General features: G+C 44.0%; 1 protein-coding gene across 50 annotated transcripts in view; it reads left to right on the top strand.

The window, feature by feature from the left end:
• The window catches only part of LOC126202976 (collagen alpha-2(IV) chain-like), a 187066-nt gene that overhangs the window by 124876 nt on the left and 43996 nt on the right, over positions 1–18194 (top strand). For 36 of the 50 annotated variants that reach the window (XM_049937121.1, XM_049937140.1, XM_049937156.1 and 33 more), the window contains exons 3-5: positions 5922–6177; positions 10423–12656; positions 12819–13094. In XM_049937121.1, the coding sequence (XP_049793078.1) occupies positions 5922–6177; positions 10423–12656; positions 12819–13094 (2766 nt within the window). The remainder of the gene's footprint in view (positions 1–5921; positions 6178–10422; positions 12657–12818; positions 13095–18194) is intronic. The other 14 variants (XM_049937142.1, XM_049937144.1, XM_049937155.1 and 11 more) reach the window with 14 other exon arrangements.

The raw sequence follows: 18194 nt of genomic DNA on the forward strand, positions 1-18194 counted from the left end.
GTCATTTCATTAAAAAGAGGGAAAAAACAATCAGAAGGCATGTTTTGGTAACGGTCGCCGTTCAAGTGACGGCAGCTCCCTCATCTTTTTCAGAAAAATTACGGGCCGATCACGCCTCCTACCCAGAACCTACACCGCACAGTCGTGCGTTGTGGATCCATCTCATCTTGCACAATCACTCGCGGTTTTTGTTACCTCAATTTCTGCAGTTCTGCTTATTGACGTACCCTCTGAGGTGGTTGAGCGCCTCATCTGAGAAAATTATTCTTTTTGTGAAGTTCTCGTTGTCCGCCTGTCGAGCCAAGACGCACTGAGCAAATTGATCTCTCTTTCCATGATCTGCAAGCTCCAACTCTTGTGTAAGCTGAATCTTGTACGCAAGCGTTTTCAGATCTTTCAAGCAGTGAAATTGTTGACAAATTCAGTTTTTGAGCTCGTCGGCGAACCAATTTTTTGGAGCTTACGATCACATCGTGCCGCTTAACAGCAATGTGTTCTTTTTCTCAAACAGAACGCGGTCGTCCTATTTTCTTAACGTTTGAAAGAGAGCTCGTGGTCTCAAACTTCCGGATCAACTTCCGAACTGATGATTCGGTTGCAGCAGCATTATGTCCGAGTGTCACACGCAATTCACGATCGGTTACCGCGGGACTTTCACTTTTTTAATGACTTTTATATCACTTGGATATGTCGCTCACTTGTCATCTGCCGCATGACAAAAATAAACATCAGACAACAATTCTCACCACAAAAAGCTCTCAGGCTACTAATAGGAAGTATCGCAGATAAAAAACACAAGAAAACCACGGCTGCCAACCGTCATATGACAAAATAGCGCAAAGTTCAAATTCGACCTTACTTACCGGACATGCGTTAGCTCTCTGGAGCTTCAGTATACATCGAAAGTATTCCTACGGTGTAGTACAACAGACAACTAAAAGAAATTGGCAATGAAATACAACTAAAAGAAGTATGCAATGAAACGGACAGAAATGACACCTTTTTTCGAAGACAACAAGTACACTGAAGTCACCGCGATTCATGATAGCATCCTGAAGATTGCAAAAGGCGGGACATGGTTTTTAATTGGGTGTGTGATCACCACGAACAGCAATCCTTGCTCTGCAACGTGCTCCCACGCAGGTCACACGGTTGGTAAGAAGTTCTTGTGGCTAGGCTTTATATTTGTCCATCAGCGAGGTCGAAAACTGTTGGATGACAGTTTGTGGTTCAAATGGTTCAAATGGCTCTGAACACTATGGGACTTAACATCTGAGGTCATTAGTCCCCTAGAACTTACAAGGGAACCTCCCCATCGCACCCCTCTCAGATTTAGTTATATGTTGGCACAGTGGATAGGTCTTGAAAAACTGAACACAGCTCAATCGAGAAAACAGGAAGAAGTTGTGTGGAACTATGAAAAAAATAAGCAAAATATACAAACTGAGTAGTCCATGCGCAACATAGGCAACATCACAGAAGTTTGTGAGCCCACGAGTGCCGTGGTCCCGTGGTTAGCGTGAGCAGCTGTGGAGTGAGAGGTCCTTGGTTCAATTCTTCCCCTGAGTGAAAAACTTTTCTTTCTTTATTTTCGCAAAGTTATGATCTGTCCGTTCGTTCATTGACGTCTCTGTTCACTGTAATTAGTTTAGTGTCTGTGTTTTGCGACCGCATCGCAAAACCGCGCGATTACTAGACGAAAGGACGTGCCTCTCCAATGGGAACCGAAAACATTTGATCGCAACGTCATAGGTCAACCGATTCCTCCACAGGAAAACACGTCTGATATATTCCATACGACACGTGTGACGGCATGTGCGTCACATGACAGGAATATGTTGTCGACCCACCTAACTTGTACACTTGGCGAATGGGTAAAAAGATTCTTCTACCTTGCCCGATTTAGGTTTTCTTGTGGATGTGATAATCACTCCCAAAAAAGTGATGAAAACATAAGAGTTTGTCACATAAACTGTAACAAATGAATACAACAGTTTCACAGTCGCACAGTTTTCCCTGTATTCTGTCAATACATGTTTTTAACGTTTTCATATTTTTCCATGTGTAGACCGCCAAATCCTGCATAAGTCCAAGCAAATCTGAACATCTACTGGAATTTTGGAGTGCGAAAATGATTTTGTGTGAGTGCCTGAACTTTGATAACTGTCTGAAAACAAAAAATTAAAATTTTCACGCCAGGGAAGACCTGAACTAAGGACCTCTTGTTCCGCAGCTTCTCACGCTAACCACGGGACCACGGCGTTCCTAAGCGCTGATTATCCTTGATGTTGCCTATCTTGCAGATGTACTACTCAGTTTGTATATTTTGCTAATTTTTTTCATAGTTCCACACAACTTCTTCCTGTTTTCTCGATTGATCTGTGTTCAGTTTCTCAAGGCCTATCCACTGTGCCAACTTATAACTAAATGTGAGGGGGGTACGATGGGGAGGTTCCCTTGTTAGAACTACTTAAACCTAACTAACCTACGGACATCACACACATCCATGCCCGGGAAGGATTCGAACCTGCGAGCGTAGCGGTCGCGCGGTTCCAAACTGTAGCGCCTAGAACCGCCGGCACAGTTTATGCATATGGATGTTGTGCAATACGTTGCTCCAACGCCTCCCATAGGTACTCAATCGGATTTATGTCGGAGATAACGGGTAGGCCAGTCCAGTCGCTGAATATCCTCTCGTTCCAATAGCTCCTCTACTTGCACTATTCGATGTGTTTGTGCATCGTTATCTGTAAAAACAAAGATAGGACCGACTGCACCTCTGAAAATACGTAAATGGGGAAGAAGCACAGCGTCGTAGTAACGTAGAGCTGTGAGTGTACCGTGTTCGAAGACTTGGAGATCAGTACTCCCGTGCAACACTATGCCTCCCCACACCATAAACGCTGGACCACCGAAACTATCACGTTCGACACCGTTCCTTGTGCACTGTGTGTTCCCAACTCTTGACATGTGAGGATACATCCAGCATGGAGCACATGTGCTATGCATTGCGAAGAAGCATTGCAGCACGTGCACGTGAATCAACAAGCATCCAGCATTTGACAACCGCCATGGTGGAGGAATGGGAGGAATGGAAAACCCCACCACTAGCCCTTTTCGTCCTTGTAGTCAGCATTGGAGCACAATACAGGATATACGTTGCCGTTCGTACTGATCACACATTCTATTAAGAAATATGTCCGGCCTTTTGTGATGTCTAGGGGGCCATCATAAATCGCGGTTGCTTCAGTAATGAAAGTATGACTTCTGATCGTCTCATTTCGTATTTCTTTCAGTTACCTTCTGTACTATACTGCAGCAGTGCTTTCCTTGTATGGTCCAGGTTCCATCGAGCTATGTTACTTGGCAGTGACAAGCATGATAAAATTAGTTCCGTCCTTAAGTTTTGCACTCCAGTGTAGTATGAAGAACGCGATACCCACAACACAACGCACTTATTCGCCTATTTACATCAACATAAAATTACTGCATTTTAGTTCATTTACATCTGAGAAAACATATTTGTACACAAGCTGAATCACTTAAAAGTTGTACCAGTTTCGTTTCATTAATCTTTCAAGATATCGAAAGGAGATTTTCTGCACATTATGGAAGGCAGAAGAGCCAGTAATTCAGATGGAAGTTCAGTACATTTAACTCTTGTTTCAACAGAGGTATTCAAGGACGTATAAAAATACGTTTATCTCAATTAAACTGTCCGGGATGTCTCCAGGCAAATCTTCGCTGATCATCAGGGCTCAGTTCGAGGCGGTACTCATCACTGAAGACAATTCTACTCCAGTAAATGAGATTCCAGGACGTGTCTGGACACGCCCTGGAGAACGATGGGATACCAACCTGACTGCCATCCTCCGTATGGCCCGACAAACAGGAGCTGTGGTCTAGGGTGCCATTTCTTTTCATAGCAGAACCTCTTTGGTTGTCATTCGCGGCACCCTTACAGCACAGAGGTACTTCGACGATATTCAACGTCCCATTTTGTTGCTCTTCATGGCAAGCCATTATGCGTACATTTACGGAAAGCAGTGCCCGCCCACGCACCGCGAGAGTTTCTACTTGTCTTCGTGCCTGCCAAACCCTACCTTGGCCAGCAAGAGTCCAGCATCACTCCCCAACTGAGAACGTTTGGAGCATAATGGACAGGGTCCTCCAACCAGCTCGGAAATTTGACGATCTAACATCCCAGTTGGACAGAATTTGGCACGATATCTCTGAGGGGCCGCCAAACAACTTTATCTACCAGTGCCAAGCCGAATAACTGATCGCGTAAGGTGCAGATGTGGACAAAAGCTTTATACACTTGCTCAATTTGTCAAGCGCTTTCAGTTGAATGAATAATCCGATTTTTCTGAAGTTGTAATCATTTTTTGTCTACAAGCATATAACATCTACTGATTTATGTCCCATTCGGATTATTCCCTTTTTATCTTCGAATGTATATTATTGAACGGCTAACACGAGGTATGGTTGTAGTTTTATGGTGCGTATCCAAAAGGCATAAAAAAGTAAGGTGCTACTCGTTAAAAACTGTAACACACTATGTCAAGTAAATCAAGTACTTTTTTATTTTATGCGCCTTGTTCCGGAGGACCAAAAGAGGAGCAAATCTCCACGGTCATGGAACAAATCATTACATGGAATTAACATTAGAAAAGTTAATTATAGATCAAGTAAAATTCACACAAATCCTATGGAGACGACAAGCTGCTGAGTATGTACTAACATAACCAACAATGTGAGACAGGAATTTGAGTTTTGCAGGAACTCCTGAACAGAACAGACTGAGTAGGCTTAAGGAAACTCTTCAGTTTAGATTACTGCTAAGATTTCCATCTGTTGTGTTATCTTATCGAAAATGGATGCAGCAGAATACTGTGTGTGTGTGTGTGTGTGTGTGTGTGTGTGTGTGTGTGTGTGTGTGTGTGTGAAATCTTATGGGACTTAACTGCTAAGGTCACCAGTCCCTAAGCTTACACACTACTTAACCTAAATTATCCTAAGGACAAACACACACACTCATGCCCGAGGGAGGACTCGAACCTCCGCCGGGACCAGCCGCACAGTCCATGACTGCAGCGCCTTAGAGCGATCGGCTAATCCCGCGCGGCAGCAGAATACTACACGCCTTTCTGGACAATAGTCAAGCAGGTGGCATCCAGATGAAAATTGGATTTCTGCCCTGTATTAACTGGATGGAAGCTCCTAATCCCAGAGAATAATCTCACATTCTTAACAACAAACGTCATTAATGAAAATATATATTGAGAGACAACAGAAACTAATTGTATATCTTGAAGCAGCATAACTCATGGTGGGTAAATTAACCACGTTATATTCATCTAGCATCTGAGAACGAGAGCACTTGCGACTACCAACAAAATTTACACACAGCTTCAAACAAGTACGAAACTTCTTTTCGATATTCCCCACAAAATGATGAAATGGAAAAAGGTTATTGCTTACTACATTTTTTTTCTATTTGTGCAGTAGGCATGACGTTTTCACGTATTATTCCTAACTATCGACTCTATTCCTGTCAAATCTGAAAGACAGTATCCTCATACACCATTAAATTTACCTGCAAGATTATATCATTGTATGACAGACAGTTTAGAAGTTAAGACGTTTCCTACATAGGGTTTCGATGCTTTAGCGAGTCGAGTATTACGGTTTACTGGTATGTGCTAATATGTATCCGGAATAAAGAATGAGCATCATTCCCTTGGATATCTCTCTCTCTCTCTCTCTCTCTCTCTCTCTCTCTCTCTTATTAAACCTCATACACCAGAACCAGTATCCTTCCGCAGTGCTCTCTTTCCTGGTACATCTATTCGGTGCTTACGCGCCAGAAACATGCGATCAATGTATCTGAATGTGCGGGTTTACTCTTGTGTGCTCAGCAGGTGCTTACGAGTATGGATACGAGGTGGGCCCGGACGGGCAGTTCCACCACGAGAACCGCGGACCGGATGGCGTGGTATACGGCTGCTACGGGTACGTGGACCCAGACGGCAAGCTGCGAGCCACGCATTACGTGTCGGACGCCTGGGGTTACCGCGTCGTGCAGCCGGGAAGGCCTGTGGAGATCTTCCTCCACCCACACGACGAAGGACACGACCACGGCGGCGGTGAGGAGCACGGCCACGAGGGACACGGGTATGTTTTCTTCTCTTCCATCATCATTGTCTTCGTCTTTTCATAAACATCGTTATCTTCGTCTACTTCCTTTCATCATATCCTTTTCTTAATAATCCATTCCATTATTATCATCACCTTTACCTCGTCTTTTCATCACAAATTTTGTCTTAACCATTACAATTTTTATAATCATCGTTCTCTTCACCTCCTCCTTTTCATCATCATCACCATCATCATCACTTTTCCTTATTTTTTTACCATTATCTTCATTATCATCATACTCTTCATATTTTGTTTTATCGTCACCTTTTTCTTAATCATTTAATCATCATCATCATCTTTGCATTCTTCTTCTCATCAACTACAGCATCTTTGGATTCTTCTCCTCAGCAGCATTATAATATTCTTAATCGTATCAGTAGCTTCTTCATCATCATTTCATTCTAATTATCATTAACGTTGTCTTCTTTTTACATAAGAATCCATCATTGTCTGTGTCTTTATCTTATGATCATCTTGTTATAAATCATCATTGTTCATTTCAAAAGTCATTATGTTTCCCTTTTTATCTCTACTATCATCATTAACCTCTTCTTAGTTATCATATTCACTTCCATTGCTATCACTTTCATCGTCTTTGCCATAATCATCTTCTCAATCATCACTGCCATACTCTTACTCTTCTTCTTCACATTATTACGTTCTACGTAGTCAGCATCGTTGTCAAAATCATCATATCCTCTTCTTAGTTATCATCTTCATTTTCATTGTTATCATCATTTTCATCATCTTTGTCGTAATCATCTTCTCAATCATAATTGCCATAATCTTGCTCTTTTTCTTCTCATCTTTACATTCCACTTAATCAGCATCGTTGTCAACATATTTTTCATTTTCTTTTTTTCTTCTTCCTTTTTTACATATCATTTCTAACGTATCTCAAAAAAAGGAATAGATAAATCGGGTTTAACGTGTCGTCCATTGAGTGGTTTATTAGATCCATAATCGCTAAAAGGGATGAAGAAAGTAATCAACTATGCCTTTTATTGATGGAATCACCGCAACATTCCTAAGAAAATGCAGGAGAAACCTTTATGCATACGGCTTAAAGGGTAGTTCAAGCTCGCTCCTCCCGAATTCGACTCTTGTGTCTCTTGACCGCTGAACCACGTCTCGTGGGACGGGCCACAAAAGACCCTTCTTCGCTTTATCTTCACATCAACCAGTTGTGTACCGAGCACGGTGTTGCACATCCTGGATCAGAAATGGTCAAGTTTCAGTCCGGATGTTATGTTTTCTGTAATTTTCCTAAATCACTTCAAACAAATGGCGTTATGGTAAGTATTCCACCTCTTGCTAACTAAGAAGCCGATGTAATGATAGTCACTTACCTACCTTATCATTTTTGTTTCAATTAAATTTTCTCATTCTGCTACCGAACGTATTGTCTAGTCCAGTTTTCTGGGAATTAAGATCGTCTGCTTCCCGACTTGTTGTGGCACCATGCAAATTGACGTGTCAGCAGCCTGACATTGCATTGCATTAACCTTCGATCCTTTTCCTCAGAGAGCTGAGAGACCCAAAATCGCCGAAGGAAACATGGCCTGGAGTGAGATTGGTTTTGCTACTGCATGTCTTCATTGTTTTTCCTTTTTTTCTTTATTGTTTTTTTCATATTTGACAAGTGCTGCAATCAGGACAAAGAAAGCAAGGAGCAATATGGTTATGAAGCACATGGGTATGTCTCCTGTGGTCCGCGCTTGTCTCTAGTTCTAACGTTAAAAATCTACATCCAGAAAGCGAAAATTGGACAAATACTCTGCATACCCTGTTACCAAATACGTAAAGATCGACATTAGAGTCCTCAGAGTCAAATACATACGAATTTACCATTTTAGAATGTATCTGACACGCGATGGGCAAATATGAGTAATATACAGTATGTTCAAGAACAAAGAGGGAAAAATAACAATAGAAGACAAAGCATAAACTTATGGGATTAAAAATGATAAGAGGTAGCAATGCAAACTTTTTTGTTTTTCTTTAGTTTCTCTGCTTAGGGCGCTCTAAATCGTGCTCATCAGCGCCCTTAAAAATTATCATGTGAACGTCGTTAACACACACAAGCCGTAAACTAAATAAAATTATGTTTGATCTTTCTCACTGTTTCTCACATTATCACACACAGTCACTCTCCAGCGCACAAAACCGAAAACTATTAGCATAGTCCATCTGTTAAAATACGAATACAGGCCCAGAAAAGACACAAACGGAAATGGTGGCTGTCTGATCACTTACATCTACATCTACAGCTACATGCATAGTTTGCAAACCTCTGTGAAATACGTGGCAGAAGATGTACAGCATGGTGACACATGTTAGGTCTTCATTCTGTTCCATTCGCGTATGGAGGGCAGGGTGAATGCTTTAATGCCCCTGTAAGTGCCGTGATTAGTTCAGTCTTGTCTTCTCCGTCGGCCAGCCGGAGTGGCCGAGCGGTTCTAGGCGCTACAGTCTGGAACCGCGCGACCGCTACGGTCGCAGGTTCGAATCCTGCCTCGGGCATGGATGTGTCTGATGTCCTTAGGTTGGTTAGGTTTAAGTAGTTCTAAGTTCTAGGGAACTGATGACCTTAGAAGTTAAGTCCCATAGTGCTCAGAGCCATTTGAACTATTTTTTTCTTCTCCGTCCCTATGGAAGTAATAAACACGTCTGCAGTTTTTTCACTTAAATCATAACTAGACGAGCCGAAAATCCTCTACACACACTGCTAACTCCTGCCCAACAGTTGACGGTCAGACGGATTGAAATTAAGGATTAAAGATATCGGTGATAGGATTCACTGCTGACATTCTTCTCCTCTGTGAAAATTAGGAAGAATAACAAGGCGCGTCCAGTGTCAGGAATTGTCTACTGAGGACATAATACGGATACAAAGTAAACTAAAGAAGTAAAGAGGAGTAGGAGAAACAACTTTCGTGAAAAATTAACTTCAAAACTGAGTATCATGTAGGAGATGAAGTGACTGAATTTCGATTGTTCAGAAGCAAAACATCGCACAAAGGTCGCAGCAAGGAGCAGGTAGGAAGTAACTAAGTAAATTTGAAGGGAGTAGGCAAAAAATTAGTAGCAAATATAGTCTCTAATTTGAGAAAGAAATTTGTGAAAAGGTGCTGCGGAAACACTCTATAAGAAAGTGGAGCACGTGCAGTAGAAAAACCGGAAAAGAAGGGAATCAAAGTTAAATGTACTGATAACTCAAGAAATCAAGAGTTTCTCCTCAAAATCGGCGAACAATGACATATACGGAAAACCCTAGCTAATAGAAGGATGACAGGACTTTTGTAAAGACATCGGAAGATAACTTACATGGGCCTACAAGGGAAGCCAGAGATCGGAACAAATGGGGACGTTGTCTGTAAGCACCACTCTCAGGTAAAGAGATTAGGTCCTAGCAGCTGATCTAACACACTGATATTTATGAAAACATCGAGATGTATAATGTTTCCGAAGCGAAATTTATGTCAAAGATTAGGAACGTAACAATACTCGTACAAAATGATTATGTTTATGCACCTATACATAAGACTGTAAGGAATCGGTATGGTGTGGCATTCTCTTCTACGTCAATCACAGCCTCCAAATATTCCATGATTTAATCATCAGGAGGTCTATTGTGACATGCGCACAAACGGCGATGTAGAGTATTTCTGCTGACTACAGACTAGCGAACGATGGTAGTCAGTAGTAGAGGCAAAGCGATTCATAGGAATTTCTCGTGTCCATTACTGTTTTTCTTTTACTATTTCGTGCAGGAAAACCACATCAACACACTGAACTAAATTCAGCAACTACATCCTAATCTTCAAAAGACAGCTGTTTCACAGTACCTTTCAGTAAAAGTACCATCAAAATCTCTAAGAGTGTCAACAAAAAGGCTGTTTCTCTTTTTAAACCTTCACAGTATATAACCGCATTTTCAGCGCAAACTCCGGTGTTAACACTCGCAAATGTATTAGGTGCTTAAACACTCATGCAAGCTTTGGCTCTACATGTAATATGTACTCAAACATTTCCTACACTATAATAGATATTTGACATCAAAATGCACACAACAAATGAAAAACAGATGTAAGTGAACCTGCTTGATACCATAATAAAGTAATCTAAAACATGATAATATCAATATGGTTAATGACCTTTCTCCTTCTATATAGTTACAGCAATATGTATTTCAATGAAATTTTTCTGGTTTATTTCCAGGCACGGTCATGGTCATGGGCACCATGGAGTTGTGACACCGTGGAACAAGCTCTACTTCCCTAAAGGATGTGGCGGAGTCCGGCCACCAGGGCAGCCTGGTGGTGGACCTTTCCCAGGTCCTGGAGGTGGACCAGTAGAAGGAGCTGGCACAGGAACAGAAGGGGGAGCTATTCTCCCAGGACAAAGACCACCTGTAGGAGGTCCACCAGGAGCACCAGGATACCCAGGTGCACCAGGCTATCCAGGAGGAACAGGGGGACCTGGTGGGCCAGGAGGACCAGGTGGGCCTGGAGGACCAATAGGACCAGGAGGACCTACAGGACCAGGTGGTCCAGTAGGACCAGGAGGTCCAGTTGGACCAGGAGGACCAACAGGCCCAGCACCACCAGGGGCACCAGGAGGCCCTGGAGGACCAGGAGGACCAGGAGGACCAGGTGGACCAGGAGGACCACCAGGTATAGGAGGACCAACAGGGCCTGGAGGACCAGTTAGCCCAGGAATACCAGGAAGACCAGGAGCACCAGGAACACCAGGAGGGCCAGGAGGACCAGGTGGACCAGGAGGTCCAGGAGGACCAGGAGGACCACCGGGTATAGGAGGACCAACAGGTCCTGGAGGACCAGTTAGACCAGGAATACCAGGAAGACCAGGAGCACCAGGAACACCAGGAGGTCCAGGAGGACCAGGTGGACCAGGAGGTCCAGGAGGACCAGGAGGACCTCCAGGTATAGGAGGACCAACAGGTCCTGGAGGACCAGTTCAACCAGGAATACCAGGAAGACCAGGAGCACCAGGAACACCAGGAGGTCCAGGAGGACCAGGTGGACCAGGAGGTCCAGGAGGACCAGGAGGACCTCCAGGTATAGGAGGACCAACAGGTCCTGGAGGACCAGTTCAACCAGGAATACCAGGAAGACCAGGAGCACCAGGAACACCAGGAGGGCCAGGAGGACCTGGAGGACCTGGAGGACCAGGTGGACCAGGAGGACCACCAGGTATAGGAGGACCAACAGGGCCTGGAGGACCAGTTAGACCAGGAATACCAGGAAGGCCAGGAGCACCAGGAACACCAGGAGGGCCAGGAGGACCTGGAGGACCTGGAGGACCAGGTGGACCAGGAGGACCACCAGGTATAGGAGGACCAACAGGGCCTGGAGGACCAGTTAGACCAGGAATACCAGGAAGACCAGGAGCACCAGGAACACCAGGAGGACCTGGAGGACCTGGAGGTCCTGGAGGACCAGGAGGACCAGGAGGACCACCGGGTATTGGAGGACCTACAGGGCCAGGGGGGCCAGGTATACCAGGAAGACCAGGAGCACCAGGAACACCAGGAGGACCTGGAGGACCTGGAGGACCAGGTGGGCCAGGGGGCCCTCCATTCCCAGGAGGACCAACTGGGCCAGGAGGACCAGGAATACCAGGTATACCAGGAGCACCAGGAGCACCAGGAGGGCCAGGTGGCCCCGGTGGGCCAGGTGGACCAGGAGGGCCACCAGGAATAGGAGGACCTACAGGCCCTGGAGGACCAGTTAGACCCGGAATACCAGGAAGACCAGGAGCACCAGGCACACCAGGAGGACCAGGAGGTCCAGGAGGCCCAGGAGGACCAGGTGGACCAGGAGGACCACCAGGAATAGGAGGACCTACAGGACCAGGTGGACCAGTTAGACCAGGAATACCAGGAGCACCAGGCACACCAGGAGGACCAGGAGGTCCAGGAGGCCCAGGAGGTCCAGGTGGGCCAGGAGGACCACCAGGTATTGGAGGACCTACAGGGCCAGGAGGACCAGGAATACCAGGTAGACCAGGAGCACCAGGAACACCAGGAGGACCTGGAGGACCTGGAGGTCCAGGAGGGCCAGGAGGTCCACCAGGAACTGGAGGACCAACAGGCCCTGGAGGACCAGGAATACCAGGCCGGCCAGGAGCACCAGGGGCTCCAGGTGGTCCAGGTGGACCAGGTGGACCAGGAGGACCTCCAGGAATAGGGGGACCTACAGGACCAGGGGGACCAGGAATACCAGGAAGGCCAGGAGCGCCAGGAACACCAGGAGGACCAGGTGGACCTGGAGGTCCAGGAGGTCCAGGAGGTCCACCAGGAACAGGAGGACCAACAGGCCCTGGAGGACCAGGAATACCAGGCAGGCCAGGAGCACCAGGGGCTCCAGGTGGTCCAGGTGGACCAGGTGGACCAGGAGGACCACCAGTTCCTGGAATTCCTGGAGGCCCAGGTGAGACAATTATTACAAATAGCAATGTAAACATATAAAAATGTGATTTACTGAAATTTTCGTTTTGTAAAGATAATTTATATTTGAAAGTATTTGAAGTAGTCTCTGTGTGGTCCTATCTTTCAACGCATTAATATAGAAAACGTTTTCTTTTTGTTTAAGGATACCCAGGATACCCTGGGGGCTATCCTACTGGACCAGGTACTTTCCCTGGGGCGCCTGGTTTACCAGGTGTACCAGGAGCTCCAGGGCAACCTGGAGGCCCAGGATATCCTGGAGGACGACCACCTACAGGACCCATTGGTTTCCCAGGTACTCCAGGAGCCCCAGGACAACCTGGAGCACCAGGACAACCCGGAGCACCAGGGTTCCCTGGACAGAGGCCACCGACTGGACCAGGAGGTTATCCTGGCGCCCCTGGAATCCCAGGACAACCAGGTAAGTGATTTCTGTACTATTGTTAATCATTTGCATGCTTGGCCCCTTATTATAGGATTTCATATCGCTTGGTCAACATGAAGAATACTACACAGTTTGTGTATCTGAATATAAGTAATCTAGCTATGGTCAACAACGGTAGACAAATTTTCATACCTTTTTAAATATCTTACATAATTTTTGGCTGAATACCAAGTTATATGGGACAGATTCTCAACAGTTTGGGCTATTCTGTAAATGTGCTCTTTACTTCTGTTGAATTTGTGTGACATCATACCAAATATCAAGTGTGTTTACACACTGTGTCTAGTAATTAGTGTGTAGATCAATCAAAGATGTAAATGAAACACTTCGTAACTATTAGTTAATCTGTTAAGCATTTGTACAATGACTCTATTTCTCTTCAATTTATCAAGTATGAAATAATCCTCTCGTAGTGCTATCGGCTCTTGCGCCTGTTTGGATTGCTACTAATCATTATCAGGTGCAAATAGTCATGGTTCAGACTCGTATGCGTCATGTTGATTAGTGACAATTAATAATAAGGAGTTTAAAAGCAACTGACACCGACATAACATAAATATCTGAAAACTGTTGGGCACCAGCTACTGAATATATCACGTAATATTTTGGAGAAATTGGAGAGAAGGAGAGGGAAATGGTAGCAGAAAGTAGGCACAAGCAGCAAGTATACAGGGTACAACAAAAAGGTATGGCCAGACTTTCAAGAAACATTCCTCACACGTAGAAGAATAAAATATATTATATGGACATGGATCCGGGAACGTTTTATTTCCATGTTAGAGTTCATTTTCTGCTTCTCTTCATAACCACATAATCATAGGAGCACAAAAGCAGAACTTACCTGCAAAAGATAAAACTGTTTTTTTTTTTTTTTTACGTGAAATGTGAAATGTTCAACATTCCCTCTGGGTTACCGTACGAAACACTTTCCCAAATGAATTTTTCAAAATGTCCTCCGTTAGCAAACGACACATGCGTCAACCGACAGTTGCGCTGACTTTCTGATGCGCTGCTGTATCCCTGGAGAATTGCGTATTGTTTCATAGCCTTCCACAATATGGGCATGAAGACTCTTCACTTTGTACAGAGGTTTTGTACTTGGAAGTTCTCAAATGCCCCCATGAATAAAAGTCTGTTCTAGAGTGTTTAGGGCTGGAGAATGCAGAGGCCCAGGAATTTGTCCACCACCACCTACCCATCTGTCAGAGAACATGCGGCTCTAACAGTGACCAACAATACTTGTCCAAATTTTGACAGAATATATTTGTCGATGACGTGATTCTCCAGAGCAGGCAAAACCAAACAAAAGCACTCCGTCTTCAAGCCACAAGTGGCTCATCGGGATCATCCGACCGCCGTGTCATCCTCAGCTGAGGATGCGGATAGGAGGGGCGTGTGGTCAGCACACCGCTTTCCCAGTCGTTATGATGGTTTTCTGCGACCGGAGCCGATACTATTCGGTCGAGTAGCTCCTCATTTAGCATCACGAGGCTGAGTGCACCCCGAAAAATGGCAACAGCGCGTGGCCGCCTGGACGGTGACTCATCCAAGTGCCGGCCACGCCCAACCGCGCTTAACTTCGGTGATCTGACGGGAACTGGTGTATCCACTGCAGCAAGGCTTTTGCCTCTCCAGAGCAGGGGCAGCCAAAAATTCGGCCCATAAGCTGTGCCCTGGCTCTCGTGCCATACTGCTCAGCTTGTCTGCGTACTTTCCCCACTGCCACGCCACGCTGTATTAGCAGGAGGAGGGGAATGACGAGTAAACGGCAAATGCGCTGACTTTAGCTGGCAACGTAACAGCGTTGCATACGATTCGATTTAATATTCATATTTCTCAGCAACACAGAACACAAACGAAGCAAATTTTTAGTCTTATTTAATTATTGTTGGCGAATTCATGATGTAATTTTTATCTAGAACAAACCGTCGGTATATGAGCGTAAGCAAGATAACTTTACAGATTTTGGCAGTAAGGTCTCCACGTAATTTCGTTTCATAATCGAATAAACATCTTTCGCATACACGCAGTGTTTCCGTAAGAGCGTGCAAATATGTAACAGGACATAAGAATGATCCACTGGTTAATTTGAGGCAATGAACCTGGGGTCGAAGAAACCGGCTTAAGGATATAGGGAAGGAAACTTGTCTACCGCTTCGTCTAGCATTACTGTTTTCCAGCTTATTTATATCTAACATGCGTACAAGTTTACACATACTGTGTTGCTTATTTACATGTAAATTCTCTATTTCCCGCAAGGAAATAAGGAGAACGAACCTGATTAGTAGGAAGTCATGATGCAGGTTTGTTCACTTTAGTCATCCATGAGGAGGCCGAGTCGTATAGTATTTACATTGTCCATGACAGAACGTGCTATGAATCAACGACAGACCCAATCATTACTCAGAGCTATTCGGAAACACACTGTACAATACACTGGAGCAGTACCGGTATAGTATTTCCTGGTTGCTGGATTGGAAGAGGAGGTCCTACTCCATAGTCACCTGACCTGGATCCCCTTGGTTATTTCCTATGCGGATATCTAAAGTCATTTGTGTATGAGACCCCAGTGAATACGGAGATGGTATTAGTTGCCAGAATTGTACCTGTCTCTGATGTGATCAAAAACACGCCAGGGATATTTCTCATGGTGCATCAGAATCTTGTTCGCCGATTTCATGCTTGCATTGATGTTGGCCGTCACTTTCAGCACATTTTGTAGGACACAGTACAAATGGTACGTTCATTGAATCAGTGATTATATTTGCAGTTAACAGTAACTAATGTAAATATAAAAAGTACACAGTAACGTGATTTTATTCCTGCGTACCACAAATAGTTCAGTGAAGCATCCTCTATGTCCTGTTAAATTTTTGCACTCTCTTACGGAAACACCCTGTATATTTGTTGATCGAAATGTTGTAGAACTTTTGAAACATCATTATGGATACTTAGAACCCCTACCTTAGGAAAACTACCTGGGAAGTTTTAACGTTAAATGATTTGTCTTTCAAATGGGAATTACGTTGCAGGTCAATCAGTTACATTTGCGAGTGCAAAGGGGTCTTTTCACTGAAACGGCAAACGATCTCTAAAATAGCTCGAAACTAAATGTAAGATTTGCACTGAACTTAAAACGCTTAGGTAACTATTGTAATTGTTTCAAGTCCACAATGAATTATTCAGAGCCGGCCGGAGTGGCCGAGCGGTTCTAGGAGCTACAGTCTGGAACCGCGCGACCGCTACGTTCGCAGGTTCGAATCCTGCCTCGTGCATGGATGTGTGTGCTGTCCTTAGGTTAGTTAGGTTTCAGTAGTTGTAAGTTCTAGGGGACTGATGACCTCAGAAGTTAAGTCCCATAGTGCTCAGAGCCATTTGAACCATTTATTCAGACCTCATGTTGTTTCTCTTTTTTTAATGCCAGTGATTTTAGGAAACTGGACTTTGTTTCTGTCGTTGCTAGATTTTTCACTTCTACAATGCGATTTCCTTTCTAAATGCGGTCCCATCAAATCAGAAACAAGTCGTTCCTCACCCTGCGCTGTCTTACTGTGGACTGCGGGCAGCTAAAGTCCACTTAAAATGCAAAGCTGTAATTAATTCCGGATGTTTTAATTTTCGTTCTTGTACTTCTTTTTCTTTCAGAAATTCAATAGCGGGCTTTAAACTGAATAATCGTTTCAGGCATGCTCCTTCAGGTAACCAACGTACTTTGCCTCCATACTCTTTGTTTAGTTCCATCGAAAACTGTTGCAACTGATAGTGGAATAATGTGTGCGACTTCAGAAATTTTACTATTCGTACCGTCAATTTTTTCACGTGTTCCATGCCTACAAATTTAGCACAAGTGCTTCTTGATGTACAGAACAATGAATCTAATATGTCGATCGTTATTAAGTTTTTGTTTTTCCATTGTCAGAACCATTAGATTCTTCCTGCAGGGTTTTGTAATGTCGTTTCACAGCATATTTGTATTGCTCGTAGATTATGCGACCGCATTATAGATGTGGAGACTTCTCATTCCTCTCTTCTGTCATTCCCATTCATTTTTAGAGACTTGTGAAGCTAGATCGCTAGACTGCCTCTTTTTGTGCAAACGGCCACTGCAGCTGTGAACGTCCTTCATACCAGAAACAAATAAAGAAGAATAAACGGCGCTGACACCATGATTCTGCTGAACTGAAATAATTTGCGCCTAGCGCAAAATGGGGCACCGCAACACTAAACACTAATTGAAATGCCGCGTTACACCAAGTAATTCCGGGAAAGAACAAGCATCTGGCTCGCGTGTGTTTTGACATGCTGTGGCCAGCCCTGCTCCAGAGATACACAGCACGTCAGGGTTTCAATGTGAAGGAAGGTTAATGCATGTACCCTTATTAATGGGCGGTATTTTGAACATTTCATTTAGAAAATTGTATCACACCATAACCATAGGTTATTTTGAACAGTTCATGTAGCAAAACTTTTCATGTAATGCTGGCACACCCTTTTCTGCATGTTTCCCACGATTAATTTCATCATGAAGGGAAGTAGAAAATGAACTCTTACATGGAAATAAAGCATTGCCAGACTCATGTCAATATAACATGTGTTCTTCCTCTGTGTGTGAGAAATTTTTCTGAAATTTTGGCCTCAGCTTCTTGTTACACCCTGTATTAACGTGGTTTTTTTTCTGTCACAAATCCTGCTGTGTCAGAAGCGACGCCATCATTTAAGTAAGTTCCGTAATTTTTTATTTCTCTATTAAATTTTAATTGCAGCTCCGAGAGGTGCTGAATGACATTTTAAACGCTTAGTGTGTGACACAAAAATCTTCTGATTATTTGACCAGGTCGCGATATTCAATGTTGCAGCCATTATGTCAACTAACACATGTGACGTCCACCAACATTCACTAGTGAAATTATGATAAATGATCTGTCGCAGTTTGAGAAATATGGTGGTGCCTACAGTTGCAAATCTAAAAAAAGGAAAATCATGTGTATAATCATATGTAGTTGTCAGTCGCACAGAAAGCAATTCAGTTCTTCGATCTTTTGCCGGAAAACGTAAACTGAAAGTTATCAAAGCAAA

This window comes from Schistocerca nitens, chromosome 9, assembly GCF_023898315.1.
Source record: "Schistocerca nitens isolate TAMUIC-IGC-003100 chromosome 9, iqSchNite1.1, whole genome shotgun sequence".
Taxonomy (NCBI): Eukaryota; Metazoa; Arthropoda; class Insecta; order Orthoptera; family Acrididae; genus Schistocerca; species Schistocerca nitens.